Below are 27817 nucleotides of genomic sequence, written 5' to 3'. Positions count from 1 at the left end.
CTAAAATGTCCTACCCAGTCAGCAGTAAGTGTGGTATAAGACATGGGTTTTGGACAGACACACAGACAGACAGACTCCTGTCAAAATGTCCACAGGGTCTCTCATTCTCTGCCTGGTGATGGAACTCAGCTGGCTTTATCTGAGTAAGTGTTCTGGAGCCTTCCAGGTGGCAGTTCCTATATTGTCACACTCTCCCCTCCCCCTCCAGGCTTTATTTTCTGGATGGTCTCTCCCTTGCCTTGTTACTCAGGGTTCATCCACAGACTGATTTAGGGCTTTAGGTGGGGTAATTTGTGCTTATATCAGAAATGACACTTTAAGAAAAGACATAGACATGATGTGTCAGAAAAATGGGGATAAGGTATTTCAGAGCCAGGACAATTTGTTTAATTCTTATTGTTTTCTTTATTTTCAGGAGTGTTTGCTTGCTTTTTGTTTTATTTTATTTTTCTGGGGATGGAACTTCAGGGTGAGGCATTGCTTATTTGTTGGTTTAGACACGGTCTTGCTATGTAGCCCAGGCTGGCTTTGAATTCATAATCCTCCTGTCTGGGATTGCAGACATGGGCCACTATGCCTGGCTAAGATGACATTTCTTTTTTGTACGTTATTTGCAGTTCTGGCCAGGGAAGACCTTTGCATCCTGGGGTGTAGGTCAAGTGCTGTAACGAGCTGCAGTCCCTTCTGGTCACTCACAGTGACAGTGGGGATGGACAGCCATTGCTCTGGCTCTGCCATGTGTGAGGTGAGGGACCCGAATTGGACCCCTGACTACCTGGGATTCTAGGACTAGATTCTGTGTACTGGCCCTTGCCATTTTAAAAGTGCGTGGTTATTCACACATGAATTTTTCAATCGTACTGTGGGAAAAAGCATCCACAGCCCGAGGAGAACAAACCTATTCGCTCCTCCTCTCAAGCCCATGTCATGCTACTGTTTCTGCCTCTTCCTTTCCTCTGTTCATTCTTTTTTATTTTCTGTGGTGCTTCGGTTTGAACTCAGGCCTACACCTTGAGCCACTCCACCAACCCTTTTTTTATGTTAGGTGTTTTCAAGATAGGGTCTCATGAACTATTTGCCCTGTCTGGCTTTGAACCACGATCCTCCTGATCTCTGCCTTCTGAGTAGCCAGGATTACAAGTGTGAGCCCCCGTGCCCAGCCCTCTGTTCATTCTTTTGTAGAGGACACAGTACGTGCTGAACTCAGGTCTCCATAACATCAGGTGTTTCCTATCCACCCTGTCCAGCCTCCAGACTTGCTCAGGTGCTTCTGCTGAGTACCTGTCCTCTCTCTGCTTCCTGCTGTAGCACTTGTCACTCTATAGTAGCAGCTCAGTCCCCTGCCTCTCTCTCCACACCCTCTGCAGGCTTCATGGAGGTGGCTCAAGTCTCCTTTGTTGCTTGTTTCCTGGCACCTGGGGCCATAGTGGGGACACACTAGACACTCAAGAAATAATCTGCAGATTGAAAGTAGTCTCTAACTTTCCATACTTTCCTTTTGGGTTTTGGTGTGAGCACCCATTGTTATTATTATTTTTTAGTGTAAGAAAACTACAGTGTGGCTTTTAATCAATGTTTTTACAGATCTTTTTGTTACCCTGAAGTTTGGAGAGTCCTGTGTTGAAATACCCCACTTATCCCATTCATGGCAGGACACTGATTGAATGGGATTCTCCAACTTTCTTTGAAGGAGGCTGCATCCGGTCAACTCTTCTTTTTGCTTGTTTGTTTGTTTGACTGGCTGGGGTTTTTGTTGTTGTTGTTTCTCTGTTTTCGTTTTTTGAAACACGATCATGCATAGCCCAGACTGACCTGGAACTCACAATCTTCCTGCCTCAGCCTCCTGAAGGCTGGGGTTACAAGGCTGCATCATCATGCCAGGCTTTTGTTGGTTTTTTGTTGTGTGTTTGTTTTTGTTTTTAAAGTGCCTTTAGTAAAATGACTAACTTAGAGGAGAGTGAGCCCTCAGAATCCCCAAGGGCCCAAAAAGGATGGTTTGTACCCTGGGATAGCCCTCACTCCGCAGTTGGGCTCCCTGAGATCTGGATTGAGGAAACTGGAGAAGGGTTTTTCTTAGGGTCACCACCCGGAGAAGGCATTATGCTGGCATTTGACACCTTTTGTCCAATGAACCTCAGGACTGTTTCTGAGGGAGCACTGTCCTCCCTGACTTATGATGAAGATCGTGGCTTTCCTCCAAGAGCACAAAAGCACTAAGTGGCAGGGTGAGGTTCACAGTGTCACCCTAATGGGTATTTTTCTGCCACACCAAGCTGCCCACTTCCTTCTTTTAAATATTAATTTTTAATCAGATGAGTAATATTGAAACTCTTTTAGTGAAAATATAAGAACGTCATAAAGCTAAAATTCCTTCAATTGTCACGCCCGGCTCCGGTCCTCTTCCCTCATCACAAGGGTAATGATGCTGTGACTTCACTATCTGTCCAACCACACACTTTTTATTTACTTATTTTTGCAGAACTGGGCTTTGAATTCCGGGCTCAATAAACTTCCTTAGGCATAGCTCACTAAACTTTATTTTTCAAATAGGCTCTTGCATTTGTTGCTTGGGCTATGATCCTCCTACCTCTGCCTCCTGAGTAGCTGGGATTACACGTGTGTGCTATCATGCCCCATTTGTTTTTGAGATAGGATCTTGCTAACTTCCTGCCTGGTCTTGAACCTTGCATCTCTGCCTCTCACATAGTTGGGATTACAGGCATGAGCCATCATACTTAGCACACTAGACACTTTTCTACGCATTTGCTCTCATTTAACAAAAAAGAGCTTATATTTTATTTCTTGTTTTGAAACTAGTGCTTTTCATATATGATAGTAGCGTGGAGTTTTCATGTTAATTCAGATAGTTCTAGTTAATACCATTAATTTACATAGAATCCCATGCAACCCAAGAATCCCCAGTTTGGCCATTCCCGTGTGTATATATGCACACTGTTCATTTCATTCACACATACACAGAAGCTGCAATAATAAATATTTGCAAATAGGTGTCCTTGTGCACATGCATTTTTCTAGGGTAGATAACAAATGTGAAATTGTGGAGGCACAGGTCGGTCACGTGCATGCTGAATTTAATAGAAACTGCCACATTGGCCCATTGTGTAGCTGTACCAGTTCATACCCCATTTCTCCTGTGTGTTCCAGAAGACTGAGTCATTCCCTAGGTCCTTCCACCAGCGTCTGGTTTACTCACACCCTGGCCAATTCTTGATTTTACCAGTGTTCTAAACTTTTGCCACTCTAACAGGTGAGACATTGGCTGTGCATGAATTGCTAGTGTGCCCTTTGCTCGTTTTTCTGTTGAATCTTTTTTTATTTTGTAGTAGGATGTCTCTTCGAATACCTCAGTACTCAAGAAAATACACTGCTAAATCTCCAGTAGAAGTTATTTTGTCTATATTTTTAATTGGCTTACCCACTCCTCATAGGAAGAAGCAAATGGCTTAGTAGCTATTATTTCTAGGTGCACAGGCTCCGTGTCACCACAGCTGACAGAGATGCTCTTATTGCTTATCTATTTCTCTCCTGGTTCCACGGGGTACAAAATGGACTTCCCGCAGTATTTGTAATCTGCAAAGCATTGCCACTGTGGCAAAGGAAAGAGACTGTATTCAGGGAAGGTTGTTGGTTGGACCCACTTTGGAGTGACCTTCGTTACAAGAGCCAGCTGCGTGGGATTCACGAAGCGCATGCTTTGCTGTCCATGTAGGGGACTCCCAGGGTTCCTGCTCCTCTTCTCTTAGGGAGGAATACGTGGATGTTCCTAACAGCCCAGTCAGGGGAAACCAAGCCTTACTCAGATTAGCCGATCAGGTCTTCAAAGTTAGTGAATGGACAGTCTCACCAGAGGGTACCTTGGAGAAAACACCAAGCAGGGACTCAGATAGCCAAGGGGAAGCCTGGTGGCCTGTCACTCCAGTAGCATTCGACAGGGAGTGAGGTTTAGAACAATTGCTCGTGCTCAATCGACCCAATGGGCCTGACGCTTGCAGTAGTGACAATGTTTCACAGAAATGGAAGGGCTCTTAGACGAGCTTGTCTAGTGGTTGTCACACACTGGGGGGATGGCTGGCTGTCTCAGAAGAACCAGGAGATGATTGAGGTTCCTATCCTTGGCCCTGGCCTCTGAGATTCTGACTCAGATTTGGACATTGAAATATGCATTTTTGTGATTGGAACCAGTGGCTCATGCCTTTAATCCTAGCTACTCAGAAGGCAGAGATCAGGAGGATCTCGGTTCAAAGCCAGCCCAGGCAAATAGCTCGCAAGACTCTATCTTGAAAATACCCAACACAAAAAAGAGCTGGTGGAGTGGTTATTAATTAGCTCAATCAAACCTTTCTAGAATGCATACATAAATCAAAATATCACATCATAACCCAATTATTATTGTCTATTAAAAATAAATAAGTAAAGAATCCATGAACTCCTCCTAACTGTGTGTCCTCTATGGTCCAGAGCAAGCAATTTCCTTTTCTAGCACGGAGAGGAGAGGCGAATGGGGTTCAGCTCAGCCCTCATGTTCCTGTCCTAGTGCCCTCTGGGTTGGGAGACCCATTTGAAACATTCAAGTCAGTAGCATGCCATAGCTACTTATTGAGATACTTTGGGTAGAATGTTGTTTCGGATGGGTTTATATGAAATAGTTGGATCAGATCACAGATTCAGGACTTTTCATTGAGAATTTATTGGTTTATTTATTGATTATGTGGTACTAGAGTTTGAACTCAGGACCTTGCACTTGCTAGGCAGGCGCTCTACTACTTGAGCCAAGTCTCCAACCCACTTCCTTTTTTTCTTTTATTTTTCAGGTAGGGTCTTGTGTTTTTTGCCTAGGGCAGGCCTTGGACTGAGATCCTACCTACAGTCTCCCATGAAGCTGGGAGCACAGGCACATACCACCATGCTTAGCTTATTTGTTGAAATGAGTTCTTACTAACTTTTTTCCTGGGCTGACTTCGAGCTATGGCCCTCCTGATCTCTGCTTCCTGAGTTACTGAGATTATAGGCATGGAGCCACTTTCCCAGCTTTATTGGTTTATGGGATGGTTCTCAAAACGTAGAGTGTTGAAATCAGCAAAAGGTCTTCAGCAGAGATGAGTTCAGAGACTTGGGGGGTCCAGTGATCTCCACTGGGGGTGTGAAAGCATCTGGAGTTAGGAGATGGGCAGTGCTGTGCTAAAGAAACGTACAGACTATAACTCTCTGCCTCTTCCTGGGAGCAACTATTTGCACAAAATCCTGGGGCACACCTGAGAGATTCTCACCTACATGACTTTGTTTTCTCCTTTCCTTGAAGCACCAGCTGCATCGGAGGTTGTGGTGATGGGGTTTTTGGGTCAGTCGGTGACTTTGCCTTGTGTCTACTCATCCTGGTCTCCAAGCAGCAATAGCATGTGCTGGGGCAAAGGCCCGTGTCCCAACTCCAGGTGCAAGCAGGTGCTGCTCCACACGGATGGCATGGCAGTGACCTCAGGGAAGTCGGCAAAATATGGACTTCAAGGCAATATCCAGCGAGGTGATGTCTCCTTGACCATCTCAAACACCAATGACGGTGACAGGGGCGTGTATTGCTGCCGAATAGAAGTGCCTGGCTGGTTCAACGATGTGAAGAAGAGCATTCGTCTGGTGCTGAGGAGAGGTGAGCACAGGGAAGGGCTCGGCTCTGGGGAAGGAGCAGGCTGGTGACTCGTGGATGACAGATTCCCTGGGAGGTGATGGTGACAAGACTGTACTTGCTGAAGCAGTCAGTGGGATGATTATATCTGAAATGATGAGCCATGACAGGGAGCAGGTGACAAACCCATGTGTCTGTGGGGGCCAAGACAGCCACCCAAATGAGTGAGGGGTACATGGGGAGGGAATGGACCAGAACATTGCAAAGTCACTCAGAAGAGGGCAGCTGTTACTGATCTAGGAGGCTGGCTGTCACCTTGGAGGGCTTTGGACCCAGTGTTTTTAGATCTCCCAATTTGTAGGTTTTTGGAAATTTTTTCCAAAAGAATATTGGGATTTGAACTTAGGGCCTTTTGTTTGCTAGGTAGGTGCTTCTACTGCCAGGACACTCCTCTAACCTTTTTTTGCTTTTTACTTTTCTTTTCAGACAGGGTCTCAAGTTTTTCTTTTATTTTTTGATAGGACTGGGGTTTGAACTCAGGACTTTGCACTTACAAAGCAGGTGCTATACTGCCTGAGCCACACCCCCAGTCTGTTTGCTCTGGTTATCCTGGAGATGGGGGTCTCACAAACTATTTGCCTAGGCTGACCTCGAACCGTGATCCTTCTACGTCTGCCTTCTGTGTAGCTGGGATTATAGATGTGAACCACCATGCCTGAGCCCAGATCTCCCAATTTTTATGTGAACTATATTGATTTTTTTCATGTTACCTGATTTCAAATTTTTAACAAAATTACTATATGAACTAAATAAAATGTACCATGGTGCAACTTCAGCCTCTAAACCAATGGTCTGTGACTTCTGGCAGAGGGAAAAAGGCATGGCATTTGGTGTCATGCTTTCTGTAAATTTCAGGTTCTTGCTTTCTGTCACTATCAGGTGCTTTTGATAAAATTTAGAATGTGGTGGGACTCTGAAAGGCTTGAGCTGTGCAGAATGAGTCATAGGGAGCCAGTGGCTGAATTCTGTGAACAGTAGTCACTTTTAGTGCTCGTCTGAAGTGGTGCTTCATTGTAAGCTGTGTTTTGCACACACATCATCACCTGGAGAATCCTTGGGCTCTGATTCTAACAGATGGGTGCCTTGGGAGGCAGGGTCTGGATATCTATGTTCCTTGGCTTCTCAGATGACTAATGCATTCTAAAATTGGAGAGTGACTGCTCGTGGATGCTTTTAATTAGAGAACTTTCATACATATTAGCGTATTTTTTCTCTAAAGTAACTTTGTGAGATCAGACATATTATAAGTGAAGTTTATTGAAGTTAAATGATTCCATCCAACCTAAATCTTGTCTTTCCTTGCCTGGTATCACTAGCTATTTTTTTTTATAAAACACTTGTTTTGGCCTCAGTAGTTTACAGAATCACTTCCAAGTTCACTTGGAACAAATGGTGTCTTTGGCTTCACTTAAGTCTGTGGGAATTTGGCATATTCTGGAGAGGGTGAGAAGCATAGAGTGAACTCTGGCTAATGAACACACAAAAGTAGATACTTGTGGAGTGATGCTGGCATACACCATTCTTTAATACCTGAAGGAGAGAGTATGGATTCTTACCCAAAGTCTCATACCTTGGGCTCACTTGTTTCTTAGAGACAAGGTCTCCCTAGGCTGCACAGGCTGGACTGGAACTTGCTATGTAGCCCAAGTTGGCCTTAACCTTGTGATCCTTCTGACATGGGCTCCCAAGAGGCTGAGACTGCTGAGGTGTGCTATCATGCCTGGTTTTGGACTTGCTTTGATGCATTTGTTCATTTGTGTAATATTTTCAGAGCACCTACTACAAGCCAGACACTGTGACAGGTATTGGATTCATAGCAGAGAATAAAATCAATGCCAGCATTTCCTCATGCTGCTTACAGTCTAGAGGGAGAAGCAGACATTAAACAATAATAAATAAATGCATGGTTATAAAATGTCATAAATGTGGAGAAGATAAAGAGTAAGAGACATAACAGAAGACTGTCATTGCAGTATGTGATGTCCTTTTTTACAGAAGTGACCTTTTAGCAGATTGTTGAGGATTGAGCAGGAATCATTTTAGTGGATAGGATGGTGCACAGGAGTGAGAACGGGATGGCAAGTTCTGAAGTTCCTGTGGCTAAAAGGTCAGTGATGCACTCAAAGAAGTGAAGAAAGGCAGCAGCCTAGAAAAGTGACAAGAGGGGACTGGAGGCATGGGATTGGAAAGACAGCAAGGTCATTCTAGTGGTCCAGGCAAACGCACAGGTGAAGGTGGCAGAAATGGAGAGAGAAGGGACAGATCCCAGATTTGTTTCTGTTCCTTCTCCTCCATCTCCTCTTGGTGCCACCCACATCTTCCATTGGTTTTTGTAGCCCCAACAACCACAGTCAAAACAACAACAACCTCTTGCACAACCACCAGCCGTCATGTGGCGACAACCACAGAGGTCCTCCCAACAACTGTCACGACTACACCTGACCTCACAACAGGAACACCGCTTCAGACAGGGGCCACCTCTGTCCGCACAACAGTGGGAACCGTGTACCCCTTGACAGCACCGAGTGCCCCTCCACAGGCAACCACAGGTCTTCTCACCACTGAGACCACCACAGAAGGGTCCGACCTCCCTGCAGGTGAGAACTGGTCATCCTTTCCTTAGGACAGGGTTCTTCCGCTGAATGGGACAGCCCAGTGAGACCTGCTCCTGGGTGTGTGTGTGTGTGTGTGTGTGTGTGTGTGGCTCAAACAATAGAAATTTATTTTCTCATGGTTCTGGAGCCCAAAGTCCAAGGTTAAGGTGCCGGCAGGGTTTGTTTCTTCTGAGTCCTTTCTCCTTGTCATAGATGGGTGTGTTCTCTGTGTCTTCACTTGGTCTTCCCTCTGTCTGTTGTTACTGTGTCCTAATATCTGACAAAGATACCAGTTATATTGAATTAGGGTCCATTTCATTACCTTATTTTACCTTAATTAACTCTTTAATGGCTGTATGTCATATGTTATGCTTGGAGGTGCTGATGGGGGTGCTGGTTTGTAGCACAGTGATTGAATTCTTTCCTAGCAAATGCAAGGCCCTAGGTTTGATCCCCAGCACCTCAAGGAAAGAAGCAAACAGATAAACAAAAAACCCTCCTTTGAGGGGCTGAGAGTAGCACTACAACATATGAATTTTGGGAGGAAACAATGCAGTCCATAACTCTGATGTGGGTCAGGGAGAGATGGGGAGAGGGAGAGGGGAAGAAAATGAGGACGTGGTTTCACTGAACTGTTTAAATTTATGGTTTTATGGGGGCTTTTTTCTTATTTATTTATTTATTTATTTTTTGGCTCTCTGTTTCCCTTTGTGTTTTTTGAAAACTCAGCATTTTGGGTTCTCCACCTGACTTCCAGGAGTCTCGCAGAAGTTGTTGATTGAAGAATTAGGAGAGGTTATTCAGGGTCTGACTCAGTTGTGTCTTCTCAGGAGTGAGGCCTCTGCCTGGGTATTTGAAATTCATTCAGGAAAGGCCTTGGTGGCCAACTTGCTGTATCCTTGTTTCTCCCTTTTCTCCATTTTTTTTCCTTCTGAATATTTCTTGACCCTGCCTGTTGTACCTCTCAGGGTCAGGAGATTGGGTGCGGGGGTGAGAGGAAGCTTGTTAAGGCCCCCATCATGCTTCAACCTCTGATTCTGAGGTAAGAATATGAAGGTTTTCCCAGGCTTTTCAGCTGCCTCAATAAAGCCTAGATAATTCAAATAGCTTTACAAATATTGAATTGACTAATTCTACACTACTCTGAATAGTAACTAAAATCTGCAAACTCAAATTAATCAATTTTGTATGTATTTTTAAATTCCTTTGGGCTTTAAAATAATCCATAGTTTCTTTTCCTTGATTCTAAAAATTACCTTTAACCCTTGAGGAAAATTGGAAATACACGAACACAAAGACAATAAAAATAGCCCTGAATTCCACCACCCACCACAAATACTGTCAACATTATTTTTAGTTGCCTTTTATCATTTTTTTTCTTCCAGAATCAGAAACTTTTTTTCTGTCCACTGACTTTCAGAGAAGCACTGATGAAACTTCTACAGACACTGCTTTGCTCTCATCCAAAGGTGTGTGGACACTTGTGTGCTTATCTATCCTCACCCTAGGCTTAGAGAGAAGCAAAGGCTAAGTAAAAGTGATCCAGGGATGACCCCGTGTCCTTTGTGCCCTGAAGTCCACTGGGGACCAACTAGCATCCGGCAGCATTTGCGCTTGGTTTGTTCCTGTGGCTCTCCCCAGAGGAGAGAGGAGAGAGAAAGGGGGAGAAAGGAGGGAGGAGGGAAGAGAGAAGATAGTGAAGGGAGGAGGGAGGAGGGAAGATGGAGAAAGGAAGAGGGAGAAAGGAGAGCACCCCTCTTGACTCCTGTAATTCTCTGTGGTAGGGCATGGTACATCTCCGATGTATTCACCATTACTCTGTTGGCTAGAAACTCAGTGGGAGTTTTTTTGTCTTTGTCTTTTGTTTTTCTAAAGCGTCCAAAGTTTGGATTCTCCCATTTACGTCCCCAGGGGTGATGTGGAAAGTGAATAAGACAGTGACTTCTCAGCCTCGAGGTAAGGGAGCTATGTCCCGGCCAGTGGTTTGCATTTGACTGTGGGAACGATGTCTTGGGATTCAGCTATTTTGGTTCCATTGTGGCCTTATCACACATCCTTCCGTGAGCTGGATGGAAGTGAAACAAGCTGTGAGCACCAGCGCTGGCTTCCGTCCTCCTCTGCTAGTTTCTGAAATCCCTCTTCTGGGCAGCTTCTCACTTAACGCCTAGAATAGTTGTAGAAAAATCACTTATTCATTTTTGTTGAACTATTGTTTATTTATTTTAAATCATGCAAATGACACACTAATGCACTTTTGTTCTGGGTACATAAAAGCAACTGGAAACAAAATTCTCTTTAACTTTCTATCCTTAATCCCAGCCTTCTCTCCTGAGTCAATCTCTGTTACTAGTAAAAGACAATCATTCTAGATCTTGTTCATGTTCCTTTATGGATGTGTATAGATATAGAAATATCTGCTTTTTGATTTATGTATACATTTTTTTTTAAAAGCCGTGATATGCCAGGTACCAGTGGCTCACACCCTGCAATCCTAGCTACTCGGGAGGCTGAGATGAGAGGGATACTGGTTCAAGGCCAGCCTGGGCAAAAAGTTTGCAAGACCCTATCTCAACCAATAGCCAGGCCCGATGGCACACACCTGTCATCCCAGCTACATGGGGAAATGAGAACAGAAGAATCACAGTTCTAAGCCAGCCTGAGTGAAAAACTTTGTGAGACTTCATCTCAACTGAAGAAAGCTGGGTGTGGTGGTATGTGCTCGGCCTCCCAGTGACAGCAAGAGATGTAAAAGAGGAGGCTTGTGGTCCAACCAGCTTGGGCAAAAAGCAAGATCCTATCTTCCAACATAACCTGAGCAAAAAGAGCTGGTGGTGTGGCTCAAGTGGTAGAGCACTTGGTTTTATTTTTTTAACATTATATATTGGGCCACTTTTTTCTGGTCCATCTGGATATCTGCAGTGTTGTGCTAAACTGCGTAGAATATTCCAGACTGTTGAGTACTCATAGCATCCATTCCCTATTGAGTGGCATAGATGTTGCTCCAGGGTTCCTCGTAACAACGAGCAGTGGTGCTGTGGACATCCTTGAATGGGCAGGCTTCCTTAAGCATGTAGGCAAGACATTCTCTAGGTAGGTTGGCAAAGTAGAAATGCTAGGTTGAAAAAGTGTACACTGTTAAATTTAATAGCTATTACAAAGTTGCCCTTGAGAGAGGCTGTGGGGTTTCTTCCCCTAGATGTCCTCAATTTCCTCCCCATTTCTTCATGTAGTTTTCAGATGGCAAGCTTCTGCAATAGAGGGCTGGTTAGCATTATTCCTTAGCATGACTCAGAGTGACAATTCCTCTCCTCCTCTCTATGGCTGCTCTAGAATGGTGCTCAGAGCTAGGGAGTGACTTGCCTAAGCTCACACAACTGGGCAGTGGGTGACATCCCTGTGCAGGGGAGTTTTAAACTATGTCTATGAGCTCCTTAATGGAGATTGTGGGTGAACTCTTAGGAGAGCATGAACTTCTGAAATGAGTTGCATAATTGTGTGCGTATGTGTGTATATACATTTTTCGGTGGAGGGAGTCTAACACTTTCGTTAGATTCTCCAAAAAATATGCAAGGTTCCAAATGGATAGGTACAAACAACAAACTCAGACAACCAACTCTGACTAGACAGTGCGTAGGTTTCTTCTTCTCAGGTGTCCATTAGAGGACTAGAAACTCTTACACCGCTATCAGGATTCACTTCATCTCTTGCTTAGCAACAGGAATGTGCTACCAATTTTTTCCTAAAACACCAAAGTTTATTGTTTATGGACTCTTAAGTCAGGGCGACTAGAGCTATGTGATTACACCATTTCTTAAATAATTAAGTGGCCTGAGATGAAGTCTCCTCTGATTATATCACAGGGTCACTTTTATTGCCTCAGCATCCCACAGAGAGCTTAGTAAAAGCGTAGATTACTCTACTGTACTCAAGTATTGCTAAATTAGAAACTTTGGTATGTGTTGGGGGAGGGAGGAGGGTATGGCCAAGAAATGATTGTTTAACAAACTTCCCCAGGAGGGTCTTTTGAGGCCAGCCCCACCCTGGTCCCAAGAAAGCAGATAGGAATTGCTGGGGAAGGACATTATTTTACAAAGAAGGCAACTGAGGCTTAGAGGCATGAAGGAAGTTCAAAGAGAGTGGGTGCCAGGGCCTTGGTAGCACTCTCTTCTGCCTCCCAAAGCTGAGATCTTCCCCCCAGCCTGGATTCTTTTGTTAAAGATAAAATTGAGTTTTACGTGAACTTGACGCTTTTCTGTGTCCTTAGCTGACCAAGGGTATAGAGAAGCTAAGGGTATGAAGAATTGCTGTTCTTACAGGGCATGATGATGCTTGCCTATAATTCCAGCTACTAGGGAGATAAAGGCTGGGCCCAGGCAAAAGCACAAGACCCTATCTGAAAAACTGCAAGCAAAGCAATTGTGGATCAAGTGGTAGAATGCTTGTTTGCCCAGCAAGTGCAGGGGCTGTGAGTTCGATTCCCAGTACCGCTAAAAAAGAAAAGAAAGGAAAAGAATTGCCATTCTTGGTACAAGTTCAGCAGAAGGAACAGAAGAAAACTGAGTCATGAAGCAGGCTTGGTTTTACTCACAAATGCCACTGTTAGGGAGAAAGACCTTGAATGCAGTTGGTTTCAAAGTCAGCATCTTTCATTCAGCATTAGCTGATTAACTCTATCTTGCTGTTCCCAGGTTTCCACAGTTGACTGTCAGGGAATCAAGAAAAAGGACCAAATGTGAATTTTCATGATTCTTTTCATAATAGCCTTGTATTCAATCGCCCATACCAATGGGGTTTTTTAAATTAATGAAGTTGGAATTGAATTCATGTAATACTAGCATCTAACAACTCCCCTTTCAGAAAGGTCAAGCAAATAAGATCAAAGACAGTTCTCAAGCTTTAAGAGCGATGTCCTTGGTAAAACAAACACAGAGTGAAAAAAAGTTAAGTTTGAGACATTGAAATAGACCTGAGTAGCTGAGTTAGGTGACCAGTGTACAGACACAAGCATCCCTTGGACACCGATCCGTGAGGGGCCCCCATGCCCTTGCACAGGGCTCTGAGTTCAGAGGGGGTAGAATAACTGGGCACACTTTGGGATGAGAACTCTGTTCTTCTACTGGGAACAAGCCCATGAATAAGGGCACAAATGCCCATTGGCAAGTGCCTACCCCCGCACCTGGGGAGTATGGAAACCTGTGGCACCGAGCAGGTGATTGGGAGGGGAAAGGAGAATTTGAAGTCAGGTGTTACTGCTCTATCATTCATAAGCAATCACTGTTGGCTCTGCAGCCTTGGGCAAGACAGGGAACCACTCAGAGCCCTAGCTTCTTCCTTTCGATAGTTCTGCCCAAGTTCACTTCACTCATAGAATCATTTCAAAGTTTGAAGCATTTGTTTTGTGCACTTCGAGTGCTTTGTTGGGCTCATAAACACCATTATCAATGACAACAGCTATGAGGATCTCTTTTCCCTCAATGACCTGGCAGGTGACTGGGGTTCCATTCTAAACAGATTTACTTCCTGTTGTACTCTGTTCTCAGCACTGGTCTTTTCAGAGCAAGTGTGTGTGAGCTCTTGCCATGTTTTTCAAAATCCATGGAGCCCCAAAGATAAGGCTTGGCTCTGCAGATAGATAATCGTGGCTCTGAGTTTTGTTCAGTCCCCTCCTAACTGGGTGACCTAAGCAAGCTGCCCGATTTGTCCAGGCTGCCAGTTTTCCTGCTGAAGGAAAATGACAATGATGGTGCGTACTACAGAACATTTTCTGAGGATTAAATGATATCAAACATAGAAAGTACTCGTAGTCAGTGTGTACTGCACAAGAACCAGTTATTATGGTGCCTATCAATAATTTCAGTGTGTACTGCACAAGAACCAGTTATTATGGTGCCTATCAATAATTCTGAGGCTTCTTAGCTTGAACTCTCTCTCCTGCCCCCTGTCAGGATGTATTGATCACACACGTGATGTGGGCAGAGACGATGCTAGACACTGTCCTTAGAGAGGTGTCCAGTAAGGAAGGATGACAACTGAGGTCTTTGCTTCACCTGGCCCCTCGGCTCGTGACAGCTGCTGATAAGTCTGGGATGTAACACCCGATGATCAGATTGTGCTAATGGGTGTCCCAGGAGCAGGGGAGATTGTCAAGTTCTGACCCTTGACTAATAGTGTTTAGAGTTGCTGTTTATCTTTGTCCACCTCATCGGTGTGACACGAGGTGGCATCTCGCCATTCCTCCTTTATGAACCAATTTGCTCTTGGTTCTCTTCCAACATTAAAAAACAGGTCCCACCCAAGTTTGTCCTTGGAACTAAGGAAACACTTGACTCGTGTACTGTGTCGTGAAGACACATTTAAGTGCATACTGTTCTTTTTTTGCTCATTCCATGTATTAAAAACATGTAGAGGTCTCTGGAATTTAAAAAGTATATGAATTCAGTAAATGTGTGTATCCACTTTCGAAAGGAGTTTGAAATTCCAGATCTGTGCTAACCTTGCCAGGCAAGGGCAGCAAATAGGAATTCTGGACAGAGGGCAGCAAAGACAGGTTCTAGTCACTTGCTTCATTACTGCCTCGTATGAAACCTTGAGCAAATAAGCCATTCTTTATGGGATTAATTTCTCTCTTGGAAAAAGGAGAAATATTTTCAACCCAATTTGAAAATATTCAGGTTGCGATTTTTGAATCCTTTTGCCTTTTTTTTGGATTTTTAAAGACCATACCACAAGTGACCCAGAGGGGGCAGCATAAGCCAGAGGCTAACAATGAAGCAAAAGAACTCTGAAGGCTTGCTGGTGTCACTTTTAAGATTCTAGAATTGTGCTAAGATCGCTTTATTGAATTGACTTATTTCAGAACTAATTTTGTCTTGGAGGTAAAAACAGGTGAGTCCTTGTGTCTGTGAATTCAGTGATGAGTCAACATCTATAGTAGGAGTTATCAGATAAAACTGCTGTTGCTTCTGTTTGATTTCTGGCTAGAAGCCCTCTCATTACAGAGTTTTGTTTTCAAATAGGATTTTAATATGCTTTTCTTCTTTTCTCTCCGAGCCATTATAATCAGAGTTTGTTCAGAATTGGGTTCAAATTTCTTTTGTCTCTGTTACCTTGGACAAGCAGTTTAACTTTTTTTCATCCTTAGTTTACATAGGTGCAAAGTAAATTTTGTAAGCATTAAATCTGATTATTTATATCAAGTGCTCACTACTGTGGCCAGGCACATGGTGACTGATTCTGAGAGGGAATCTCTAGGAACTTTAAAGCAACCTTTATTAATGGGAGAGGGACCAAGATGATGTTTAAAGTACATTCCTAAAAGAATATGAAATTTAACGTCAGTTCACAATTACACCATAGGTTTAGGTGAGTGAGACAGTAGGTATCACGTTGAAGGGAAGTCTGTCATCACACTGGAGTCTGATCGGAATGAAGGTGCTTAAGATTAAAATTGGGCTCAGGTACACAGCAGACCCTTGGTATGCACAGGTTTATGGTTCAAGGGGATGGCCATTGTGGGAAAACCATGTACGCTCAGGATGCACAGAGGTCCAGGCTAGACTTCTGAGGCTTGATTCAGTTTTCCCATAGCACCTTCCAACTCCTGCTAAAGACAGGCTGTCTTCCAACAAATCTAGATTTTTTCACTTTATTGTATAAATTAAGCACATTCACTTTTTCCTTGCTTTTTTGGCACCCTTTGCTTTTGGGGAGGCATACTGTATTTTCACAAAATAAAGGACAGGGGAACACTCAGCAGACCCCACAACAATTTTTTTTTTTAGGGGGTGAGACTGAGGTTTGAACCCAGGGCTTCATGCTTGCAAAGCAGGCACCCTACCACTTGAACAATGCCTCCAGTCCATTTTACTCTGGTTCTTTGGAGATTGGGGTCTTTCCAACTCTTTGCCTGGGCTGGCCTTCAATTGCGATCCTCCTGATCTCAGCCTTCCAGTAGCTAGGATTACAGGCGTGAGCCACTGGCACCTGGCTCTCACAATAATTTAAACACAACTGATGATAGCTGACAGCTTCCCCTATCCACTGGCCTGTGTAATGTGTGCAGAAATTGAAATTCTTGTCTTTGAATTTTTAAAAAATTTTAAAAATTTATTATTTTTGACCATGCTTGGTCAAAACCACATGTAGAAAATCCACAAATAAAATGGGCTTACTGTAATATAATTGCCTGACTCTAAGGGGTTGTTTAGCACCAGTAGACTAACTAAACCAGGACTTGGCAAACTTTTCTCTGAAAAGGGCCAGAGTTTATGCCTCTTGGCCACATGATTCACCTGTGTGGTCACTGCTCAACTCTGTCACTGTGAAACAAAAACAGCTCTAGGCAAATGGGTGCCAGCTGTTCCTTAAGAGAACTTCATTTATGGACACAAATTTGCATTTTGTATAGTTGCCATGTGTTACAATCATTCTTCTTTTGATTTTTTTTCCCTAATCTTTAAAAAATGTATAAACTCTTAGGACACAGGCTGCACAAAAACAGGCAGTGAACTGGGGTTGGCCCTCAGGCCTTACTTTGCAAACCATTGACCTATAGGATGTAGACACAGGATGGTTTTGTACAAGGGGCAATGGGTTGCTTCTCCAGAGCGTGTACTGAACACTGCCACTCTCCCTAGGTTTTAAATCCTTAGAAGGTAATGGTGGTGTTTTTGGTGGTAGTAGGATTTGATGTCGGGGACTTATGCTTGCTAGGCAAGCACTCTATCACTTGAGCCACTCCAAGAGCAAGGTGGTATTTTTAATGCCGGAGTTTTGTCATTTAAACTTTATTTGCTTTTCAGATTACAGAATAAATATATGCCCTTGTGGTACTGGGTGTGGTGGTGCATGCCTGTAATCCTGCCTATTTGGGAGGCAGAGGTAGGTAGGAAGGAACTCAGTCTGAGGCTGGCCACAGGTAAAAGTGAGAGACCTTATCTAACAACAAAACTAAAGGCAAAAAGGACTGGAGTGTGGCTCAGTGAGGCTCTGAGTTCAATTCTAGATACTGCAAAACAAACAGATAAAAAAGTCATGCTCTTATAAAAGAATGATTTAAAACACCATAATATGAAAGTTTACCCCCATGGTAATTATCTCCTGATAATTACTTTAACAGTTTGGGCTGGATCCTTTCAGTTCTTTTTTCTAACAATAGTCACATGTATGTGTAATTATTTTTTTACAAAGAAAATTTCTTTGTTTTTTTTTTGCATATCCTCTCTATATTCTTTTAAACTGACTTTCAAATCAAATTTCATTAACAATTTGATTCATCAAATCTTGCTGCAAAGTTACAACATACCATGTATGCATTAGACTGAAAAATAAATAGCTCTTACTTAAACTTTTTTTAAAAAAATCTTTATTTTGAAATAATTTTACACTCACAGAAATAGTACAGAGAGGTCTCCTGTATATTCCTCCATGCTTCCAATGGTAATACCTGTACATTGTCCACTTGACATTGGCTAATACAAAGAGGCACTCATTGAGATTTTTATCTATAAGAACAACATCTATGTATCTTATCTGCCTGTCTGTCAACTCTCTGCTTTCTATCTACCTATCTAATCTATCTATCATCTATCTATCTAATATATTTACCTGTCTATCCATCTTTCTATGTCAATAGTTATAGACCAAGGGGCTTCCCTTTTCCAACAGCACACCCCATCCTTTTTTTGGTTGTACCTTTCTGGGTTTCTGACAGCTATCTTCAAGGTATCAGTGAGAAGGTCATTATGGCATAGCTTCAGAAAAACACACCCTAAAAATTTGCTCGTGACTCAAATATCTTGGAGAGTTACCAGTGATTAATACGTGATATAAAGAACCTTTTACACTTAAAAGTTTCACATATGAGAAATTTAGAAATTGTACAAAAGTACTAATATAGAAAACCATTTTTTAAATAATCATTATCTGATTTTTAAAATTTTTAGAAATTTTCTTATTGTGCTGGGTGGAAGTACCTTGTAGCATTTACAAAGGTTCTTATAATATATCAAATATATCATACTTGAATTCCCCCCTCCACTTGTCTCTGCCAGCCTCCATGCCCCACTCCTGGAACAGGCATCATTTTTGCATTTACATCCATGTGCACACATAGTTTGCATCAAATTCACCCTCCCACCAGGGCCAACACTCCTCCACTGGCAGAACCTATTCTGCCCTCTTGTTTTCTGATTTTGTAGAAGAAAAAACATAAAAGATAAAATGAGAAAGATGACGTTTTGCTAGTTTGAGCTAAAGATAGCTACACAGGGAGCTTCCTTGTGTTCTTCCCATGCGTATGTGGGTTCCAGCTCGAGGGGACTTGCCTCTTCCAGTTCTCCTCGTTCTCCCGTGGTAGCCCCACCCAGTTTAAAGTTTCTACATCCATTCTTGTACAGTGACACATCAACCTCACTCAGGTTTTTGGTTTTCTTCCCTTTCCCTATCCCTCCCTTGCACAGCCTCCCCTTAGCATGACCTGTGTCCTGTAATTTTGCTGCATTTGAAGAAAACCATTTGAAATGACTGTAATATTTCCACTCAAAGCCACATGTACTTGGTATTTTTTCATTTTCTTTGGGGTGCAAGTGGTATTCATGTGTTTCTGTACATACTTCTAAGTATTTACAGGCTCATTGCTTGTGCTAAGCATGGTATTATGTCCTTTTTTGGTGTGTGTTGGGAACTTCCAAAATCCTTTCCACTAACTATTTAGAAATGTTCAATTTTTGTCAACTGCGGTTATCCTATTACTGGCTATTGTGCTTCCGAACACTAGAAGTTATTTCTCCTGTCTACGCACATCTCTGTACTCATTAGCCGTCTTCTCTTCTTCCTTGCCTCCTCCGTACCTTTCCCAGCCCCTCCCAACTTCTGTTAGTTAAACTTTCAGAGCTCCCACATGACTGAGAATATACAGGGATTGTCTTTCTGTGCCTGATTTATTTCAATTAATATAATGTCCTCCGATTCCCTCCATGCTGCTGCAGGTGACAGGGTTTCATTCTCTTTTGTGGCTGAATGATATTCATATATATGCACATTTTCAGTATCCATTCATGGACATTTTGGTTGATTCTATATCTTGGCTATTATGAACAATGTTGCAATAAACTTGAGGATATAGGTATCTCTTTGACATACTGGTTCCTAGGAATCCAGTAGTGGGATTGCTATATACTAATTTACATTCCTACTGATGGTGTATAAGATTTCCCTTTTTGGGACCAGTTGTGGTGATGCATGGCTGTAATCGTAACTATTCAGGAGGCAGAGATCAGTGAACCTCAGTTTGAGGCCAGCAAGAACAAAGTTGATGTGAGACCCTATCTAAAAGCAAACTCAAGCAAACAGACTGGGGCACGAGGCTTGAGAGGTACAGCACATGCCTAGCAAGTGAAAGGCCTCAGTCAATCCAAGAGGTCTCCTTTCTCTGAATCTTCAGGGTTTTGTTTTGGTTTTTGGTCTCTGATTGGAGGCATTTGGGCAGAGTGAGGCGATAGCTTGTTCAGGTTTTCATCTGTGTTTCCCTGAAGATTAGTGATGCCATTTTTCATACACTTCATCACCACTTGTCTATCTTGTTTTGAGAAATGTCAACTCAGATCATTTGCTTATTTTTTGGTTTTTGCTATCAAGTTGTTAGAGTTCCTTTGTATTTTCTGGATGTTAATCCCTTGTCAGATAAATAGTTGACAAATATTTTCTCCCATTGTGCAGGTCATGTGTTAACTCTGGTAATCGTTCCCTTCACTTTGCAGAACATTTAGTTTGATGTAATTCCATTAACTAATTTTTGCTTTTGTTCCCTGTGCCTTGGGAGTCATATCTAAAAACAAAACGAAAACCAAAACAATAACAGCCACAAAAAAATGAAAAGAGACTTTTCCCATTGCAACGTCCCAAGGCATTCCCCTATGCTTTCTTCTAATAGTTCATAGTTTCAGGGCTTACATTTATGTCTTTGACTCCCTGTGAGCTAATTTTTTTGTGTATGTAGGAAGAAGTAGGAGTTCAAAGGTTCTTACTTCTAAATAAATTTATGGTGTAAGGTTCTAGGTGGATATAATTTTGAGGGAAGGGAAAATACTCTTCAACCCAATACAACATTCCTCTTGTAGAATTGCTTTACTAGCAAGTTCTAGAAGTCTCCTGTCTTCTGCTCGATGTTCTTGTTTGTATCAGAGCTCAGGACCTTGGGAATCCAATAGCACAGAACACAGACAGCATGGAAGCCAATAGTCTTTCCTGGTCTAGTCCCTGTTCCCTAGTCACTACCCTTGCTACTTTTCAGGAGGAAGAAAACTATCAAAAGTCAACGTATGTTTTATGTTTCTGTTCTGCACATGGCACTTGAGCTCTTGGAGTGCTTCCCATTTGTTCTTTTGGTGTTTTCCGAAGAAGAATTAAAAAAAAACAAACTATGCTGTTTGGTATCACACACAGTGTTTTTGTTTCCAAAATGTCTCTCCTATTAGACAAATCCAAATTAAAACACAGATTAGCTCTGCTAAAACTGACCCAGGCTGACTTTCCTTTTGACGGTTCTAATTTCAGGCTTATCCATCACAAATGAATATACTAAACAGGATTTTGACAGAACAGGGGTAGGAGTTTGAATTCTTACCTGTGTTTTCCAACTCTAGGGGACAATAACAGAGAGAAAAACAACAAAAACTTACTTGTAGGATATTACAACACATTGAATTTCCTTCTTGGATTTTTATGTTCCTTGGCATTCAAACAATTTCTCTGAAGAACTAATCATCTCTCTGGTACCAATTATGAGTCTTACAAAAACCTTCTTTGTCTCAAGGTCAAGGAAGCTGGGAAGAAAAACTTAATGATCAATTTCAGTAATTATTAGCCTAGATGTTTGTTATATTCAGGTGCTCTTCCTGTGGTTTTTATGTGGTGTATCTATTTTAGGGTTTCATTGTAAATATGATTTGACATCCTTCCTGGATGATTCTTCCCTGCTCTGGCTTCCAACTGGATAAGTAGCTCTTGGATTTTTTATGTACTCTGAGGGTTTCAACTGCTCCCAGGATACTGGTGCCTCCCAAGTCAGTGTTTCCAACTGCCAACTCCTAAATCTGACTCAGATTCAAATAGATAATTGCTTCCTAGGCAAGTGGTGTTCGTGTGGGGCCCACGGTACCTTAAATTCAGTGCCTCTAGTTGGACTCTCACCTCCCCTCCCCAGACTCACACTTTTGTTCTCTCTTTGTTCCTAGTTGTAGTCAACAGTTAGCAATGTCCTGGTGTTTCTAGGAGGAAATTGGAGTTATTGAAGGCTTTGACTTTTTCTCACTTCACGTTCATTGATCATATTCCACTGAGCCCCCTTCTAAGCATTTCTGAACCCTGTCTCTCCCTCTTCATTTCTACTAGCTCTGAACTTCAGGTGTGGAATCAAATGATAACTCTCATCTGGGCTGTTCTTTTATTGTCTGAACTAGACTTCATCACACCTAAACATTTCTGTGGTTTCTTATGGCCCATGAGTGAAGTGGAGACTTACCAGAATGAAACCTAGGACCTGCATGACTGGCTCCTGTCCACCCTAGCCTCATCTCCTGTCACTCCTCACCCCTCCTATTACGCCTTCATGGCTGCTTTCCTTTTGACATGGGTGCCATACAATTTTATGCATCCACAGCAAGACCTATCTGATAAACAATTAAGGGTGGTAGAGCACCTGCCTCGCAAGCGTGAGGCACTGAGTTCAAATTCCATTATCACATGCACACAAAATTTAAACGCATCAGCTGGTGGTCTTGAAGCACCTGTTTCAGGAGGTGGTTTCTTATTTTCCTATAGAAAATATAACCATTTTCTCTTTTCCTTTTCAGCATCTGAGGTGCAAATGGCTGGACACAGTAGTGGTGTGTTAAATCAGGTAAAGGATCTATGAAATATCTGGTGCATATCACTTAGATTTTTAAAGTCCCCAGTAGAGGTTTGCATCGAAGGACGGGAAGAGAAGAATATTGCTAAATGGCAAAGTGCATCACAACTATTAGGAAACAGTAGAAGAATTTGTAGCCTGCACTCTTCAGCAGAAAAAATATTGACCATTATTTCAATATGTACAGATGCTTTGAAAAGCAAAAAGAAAAAATCTATGAAAACATACAAAATCGTTCCTTTCGGTGTGACCCAGGGTTATTGGCACACTGCAGAATCAACACCTGCTGCCAGTGCTCCTCTTATTTTCTGAGGGAACCCTTTATTTTTATTACAAAAATGATTAAAGTTGCTTGAAGTAAAACTTGAAGCAGTATCGATATCTGTGAAGGAAAAACGCTCCTCAGAGACAGTCTGTTGTCCTGTCCTTGCCACTGTCCCCACTACCACAGGGGTCTAGTATGTTGGCAAATGGGACAAGAAGAGGAAGGAAGGAAGGGAAGAAGGAAAGGAAGGGAAGGAAGCAGGGAGAGAAGGAGAGATGGAGGGAGAAAGGTATAAACATAGGAAGGAAGGAAGAAAGGAAGGAAGGAAGGAAGGAAGGAAGGAAGGAAGGAAGGAAGGAAGGACAGACACAGCCCCTCTGAGATGCCTCAATGCCTGACTCAAACCAGTACTCCCACATATTTTTGTTGTCAGGGCTCTTTTATATTCTTAAAAGTTAAAACTGTGAAGTTTAAAAATATGTATTAATTCATTTAATTCCAAGAATAACAAACCCATTACACACGTGTTTTTTGTTTCGTTTTCCAAACTAAAAAAATTAGTGAGAAAATGGCATTCTTTTATATTCTTGCATAGCCCATTCATTTCTGGCTAACAGGAGTGTGTGCGTTAGTTTTTTTGGTCATGATGACCGAATACCTGAGAAACTTAAAAGAGGGAGAATTTGTTTTGCTCGTGGTTTTAGGACATGGTAGAGAGAGAAGCTGACATCATGGCAGACAGGAAGCAGAGAGAGGCAATGCCTGTGCTGTAGGTTTTCTCCTTTTCCCCCTTTTATTCCATCCACTCTCCCAGCCTATGGGATGGTGCCACCCACACTGAGGGCGGGTCTTCACCCCCTTAGTTAATCCTCTCTGGGATCACCTCATAGACACACCCCCAAGATGCGCTTTCCTAATCTCCTAGGTACTTCTCAATCCAGTCAAGTTGACAATTAAGATCAAGAGAGGGATCTCATACGCACACAAACATGAGTGGAGTGATGGATGATGTCATCACACATCCCATAACCTCTGGGAAACTCCACTGGACATCTCACAAGAATGACAGTGAAAATGGAAATCACATCTTCTAGAAACCCTTTTGATCCCATGGGCTCCCTGACCACGCTTTGAGAACCACTGTGGTAGAAAATTTGAAATGGAACTCATTTTCTCATTAATCTTGCTTTCTCTAAGCTGAAGCCAGCCATGAACAGAAGTACACGGGGCTAGGAAGAGCTCAAACAATTTAGGCAGTGACTAGGAAAGAGATTCGGCAGTAGAAAACTGAACTCACAACAGTTATTTATTATTTATTTATTTATTTTTTATTTATTTTCCCTTATAGTGCTTATGCTAAGATTTAGGAAAATTGGGGCAGAGGGGTAAAATGTCTTTGGTTTTCAGAAAATAAAAAGTTTTTTAAAAATCTCATTTATAAGTTGACTTTACTTTGACTTTGAGACACATTTGTTGAAATGTGGTAGGATGTAGTGAAGCTGGTGACTGGACAGGATGTGCCCCAGTGTGCCATCCAGTGATGGTGGCATTCCATAGTGAGTGGCCAATCTCCTTGCCTGTGTCTCACCAGACCACTGTCCACCTGATCGTTGCTTCTTGCTTGGGATTTGTGTTGTTCTTGGCCTTGCTCCTGGCGTTTTTCCTGCGAGGTAAGTGAGTGAGACCGGGTAAGACAGAGCCTTCCAAGCAGTGGTGACCCCAGGAGGATCTGGGGTGAGCTGGCTCCCATTCCTGCGCTTGTCGCCTATTGCCAAAGAAGCTTAGTTCCATCACTCCCTACCCCAGCCAGAGAGGAAACAGGTAAACTTATCTCCACAAGGTGCTAATGGCTTTGTGTATTGTCCTCCTGGTGGAATTTGCATTTTGGAAAAGAAAATAACAAGAGTAAGAGAGCCTTCGTTGATTGAACTTGCTTGGGGGCCAGTTCTGCTGCCATTCTCTTGATATGCCAACTCGCTCCCTCTCCATCATGCCTTATGTGGAAAGCATGGCTGTTATTGCTAGCAGAGGGTTGCAGACATCTTGGATCCCCCTCTTCTTTTTGCTAGCATTTTCCCCAGGAAGAAAGCCATGACTAATCTTTGTTTTGTGTGTTCCCTTAAAGCAAGCTTTCTGAATCCAGGAGCCACAGTGAGATGTGAGTCCCTGGAAATTACTTACAAATATGTCCGTATGTCCATGCTTGCGTTTTTCAGAGGACAGGGTCTTGAGCTTTTACCAAATTCTCAAGCAAAGCCTCCTCCCAGAAGAGGTTTTAAACGCTGCACAAAGGAGTCATGAAATAGGACTTAGGGTTTTCATGCAGAGTATAGGCGGGTGGCACCTGGTACCATTTTAAAATGGAGAGAAACTATTGGTTCAGGGCAGCTAGCCACGAGATGGGATAATGAAGTTTGTGTATTTCAACACCTGTCCCAGGTGAATACTGCAAAAGGAAATTTAGAACTTTCTGGAAGCCTGCTATTAGCTTTTATATGAAGTCACGGTTACTGTTTTTTGGAAAATTCTGGGTCTATCTCACAAAAAGGTCATAAAAAGCCCAAATGAGCCCTTTGAATTCTGGAAAATTAGACTCAAAAATGGAAAAGCTTAACACCATTGTCCAAATGTTAGAACAACTTTGTGATTAATAGGCCTTGACTGGAGGCCGGGAGTGGCAAACCTTTGACCTGGGGCTGCTCTTAGGAGGAAGGAATGGGCCCTCGCCGGTACTTCATGAGTTCTAGCACACTTAACTCTGCTCACACCGTGGCCTTTGTTTTTCAGGGAAAGTCATGAAAACCAATTGTTTGCAGAAACACAAGAGGTAATTCATCTTGCATGACTGGTTGTGGCAATGATTCTACAAGCTGTTACAGATGATCAGACATTACTTGCTGGTTTAATGACTTGAGCTTGTGTTCTGATTAAACAAACGCAGGGTTGGAGAGACATGGCAATAGAGGTGAAAAGGCTGTGGGGATTTAGTTTGCGCTAGCCTCTGGCTCAGTTAACACTGTTTATGTATCCAAAAAGGAAATACAGTGACGGGTGGCATTAGTAGAGGTATAGCATGCAAAAGAAAGAAGGTGAAATGCTGCTGCTCTGCTTGAAATGTCTTTACCCCTGGTGGCTCATTTTGAAAACACATTGCTAAATTGGAGTTCATTGAGAGGAGACTTGGTGTGGAAACAGACAAACATTTAGAATATTATTCCTGGGATTTTCTCTATTTAATTTGACCATGGAAACATTTTTCAATGTTTGAATTTTAAAAATAGCATTTGAAGGGCTGGGATGTAGCTTGGTGGTTTTAGTGCTTGCCTAGCGTGCACAAGCTCTGGATTCAATCCCAGCACCAAAAAAAAAAAAAAAAGAAAGAAAGAAAAGACAAAAAAAATAGTATTTGAAGAATCTCTGGAATTGGATTTTGGATACTTGTCCTGTTCTCTAGCTTTTGGGGAAAGAAATGAAAAGATTTGGTGTAATTTGTGGATGAAGAACTGGCTTTCACTAATCAATGGCACCAATACCTCAAAATTGATCAATGAATAAGTATTAAGAAGTGGGGAATCTGAGGCCCAGCCTGATGACCTTCCAAGGTCATACTCTGAGATGCTTTTGGCAAATAAACACATTTAGATCATCATTTTTTACTTTGCTAAGAAAACGAATCTTCTTAGTATAACAGACAAAGGCCCTTGTGCCACCTGTAAAATGGCAGCTTGAGCTGAGTGGATTCTGAGCCCCTTTTAGCTCAAATAGGCTTTGGTCTGTGGCGGTGTAATTTAGCACTGGGTTTAGTTTTGTTGGTTTCCGCACTGATCTTGGCATTTCCCTTTATTGGCCTTCCTTCTGTCTTCACAGGCTGGACGACACAGGAGAAAGCAAAACCGTCCTCAGTGATATGCAGCAGGGGAGGGATGACGAAGAGGGGCTCTTCACACTCTAACTTGTGACTTTCTTAGGCCCATGCACATGGGATGACACTTGAAGTCTCCTAAGAAGTCCTGGGTTGTTTTCATTCTTGTTTTTTTTTTTTTTTTTGAAAAGTCTCACCTTTCCCATGGATGTCAGGAGTCTGGTCTTGTTTTAATTTCATACATGAAAAGGATATTAGATCTCTCTGCCATCTGCTCATCACCTCTGTAGTGTCACTGCTAAGTGACATTTCACACGATGCTTGAATATTCCTAGTAATGGTGAACTCATTACCACACCCAGGGGAGTCCATTCAATGCCAGGGTCATTCTGAGAGTGAGAAATATTTAAAGCAAAATCCACCTCCCGCTGGCATCTGCCCACAGTCCTGAGGTGAACTCCTTGTGCTGACACAGAACGTGCCTGGTCGCTCTCCAGATAATAGAAGGAAATGTCTCTAAATTGCCTTACTTCTGGGTCATGATTTCTGGTCCCGCTCCTAGCTCCTAACCTAGTTGCCTTTGTCCTCCCAGTGTTCCTGTCTCTCCTTTTCTGCTCGGCTTTTCAAGTTCAGTGCCCTACTTCAGGGGAGGTATGAATGTCCACAATGCAGAGTGACGTGAGTCACACCATAATTTTGGTTGACTTCTAAAACTTCCCAGTTTTCTATTTTATTTTCAAAATTGAGTGTCTTTAAAGGGACCATCATGTCACATCTTAACTCTTGCTTGGAAAATTTAATTTTGGAAACAGCCCATCAGTGCCAAATGTAGTGAGTGACAGGCCAGGTCCATGGATTTGACCATGAGGCAGTGCAAGTAAATTCCTCTAAATATGATTCAGGGCAATTTGCTCCTTGATAAGAGTAGCTTATTTTAAAACGTGAATAAGCACTAGCATGAGGAACCGAGAGACAGATGAAAGCCAATAGTTGGCGAATGAATAAATGTAAAAGATGAGTGCCGAATGAGAGCTGCTTCTGACGGGTTCCTGAGGAAAGTAAACTGGATCTGAAAGACTCTGCTCCAAGAACGTCCCCCCGTGTTTAGAGTGATAACGTCTTTCATGGAAGAAACACGCGGTTCCCCCGTGACCCTCTCTTGTGTTGCTATGCTCTTGACACTGCCTTTGCAAAAGAAAATGAAATCAGCCTCATTAGTTGACCAGGGTGGTCATAGACTCCTTGCCTTTAGCTCACAGGATCCCAGTCCAGCTGGACAACAGCGGGCCCATAGCGGCCTGGTTCATTCGGGTGGTGTTGAGGTCACGTTGGACCCAAGCAATAGAAAACAAGTAACAGCAGATTGGTGACTTCTTTGTTTCATTTGACTTGTCCTGATGTTAGCTTAAGATACTAATAATAGTTGGGTAGTGTGTAGAACTCAAACAGTTTAGAAACCGAGAGATGAAATGTGTCTAAAGTCAGGTTC

General features: G+C 42.6%; 1 protein-coding gene across 1 annotated transcript; it reads left to right on the top strand.

The window, feature by feature from the left end:
- On the top strand, positions 1-27550 carry Timd4 (T cell immunoglobulin and mucin domain containing 4). The gene is made up of 9 exons (XM_020154532.2): positions 1-143; positions 5321-5662; positions 8035-8295; positions 9678-9761; positions 10168-10248; positions 22146-22192; positions 24058-24136; positions 25254-25293; positions 26334-27550. Exons 1-9 carry the CDS (start codon positions 86-88, stop codon positions 26416-26418), a joined length of 1077 nt encoding a protein of 358 aa, XP_020010121.1. The 5' UTR covers positions 1-85; the 3' UTR covers positions 26419-27550.
- Positions 27551-27817: the final 267 nt, after the last annotated feature.

This window comes from Castor canadensis, chromosome 16 (assembly GCF_047511655.1).
Source record: "Castor canadensis chromosome 16, mCasCan1.hap1v2, whole genome shotgun sequence".
Lineage (NCBI taxonomy): Eukaryota > Metazoa > Chordata > Mammalia > Rodentia > Castoridae > Castor > Castor canadensis.
Note: the sequence above shows the minus strand (reverse complement) of the source record. Positions and strands in the feature narration are given on the sequence as shown.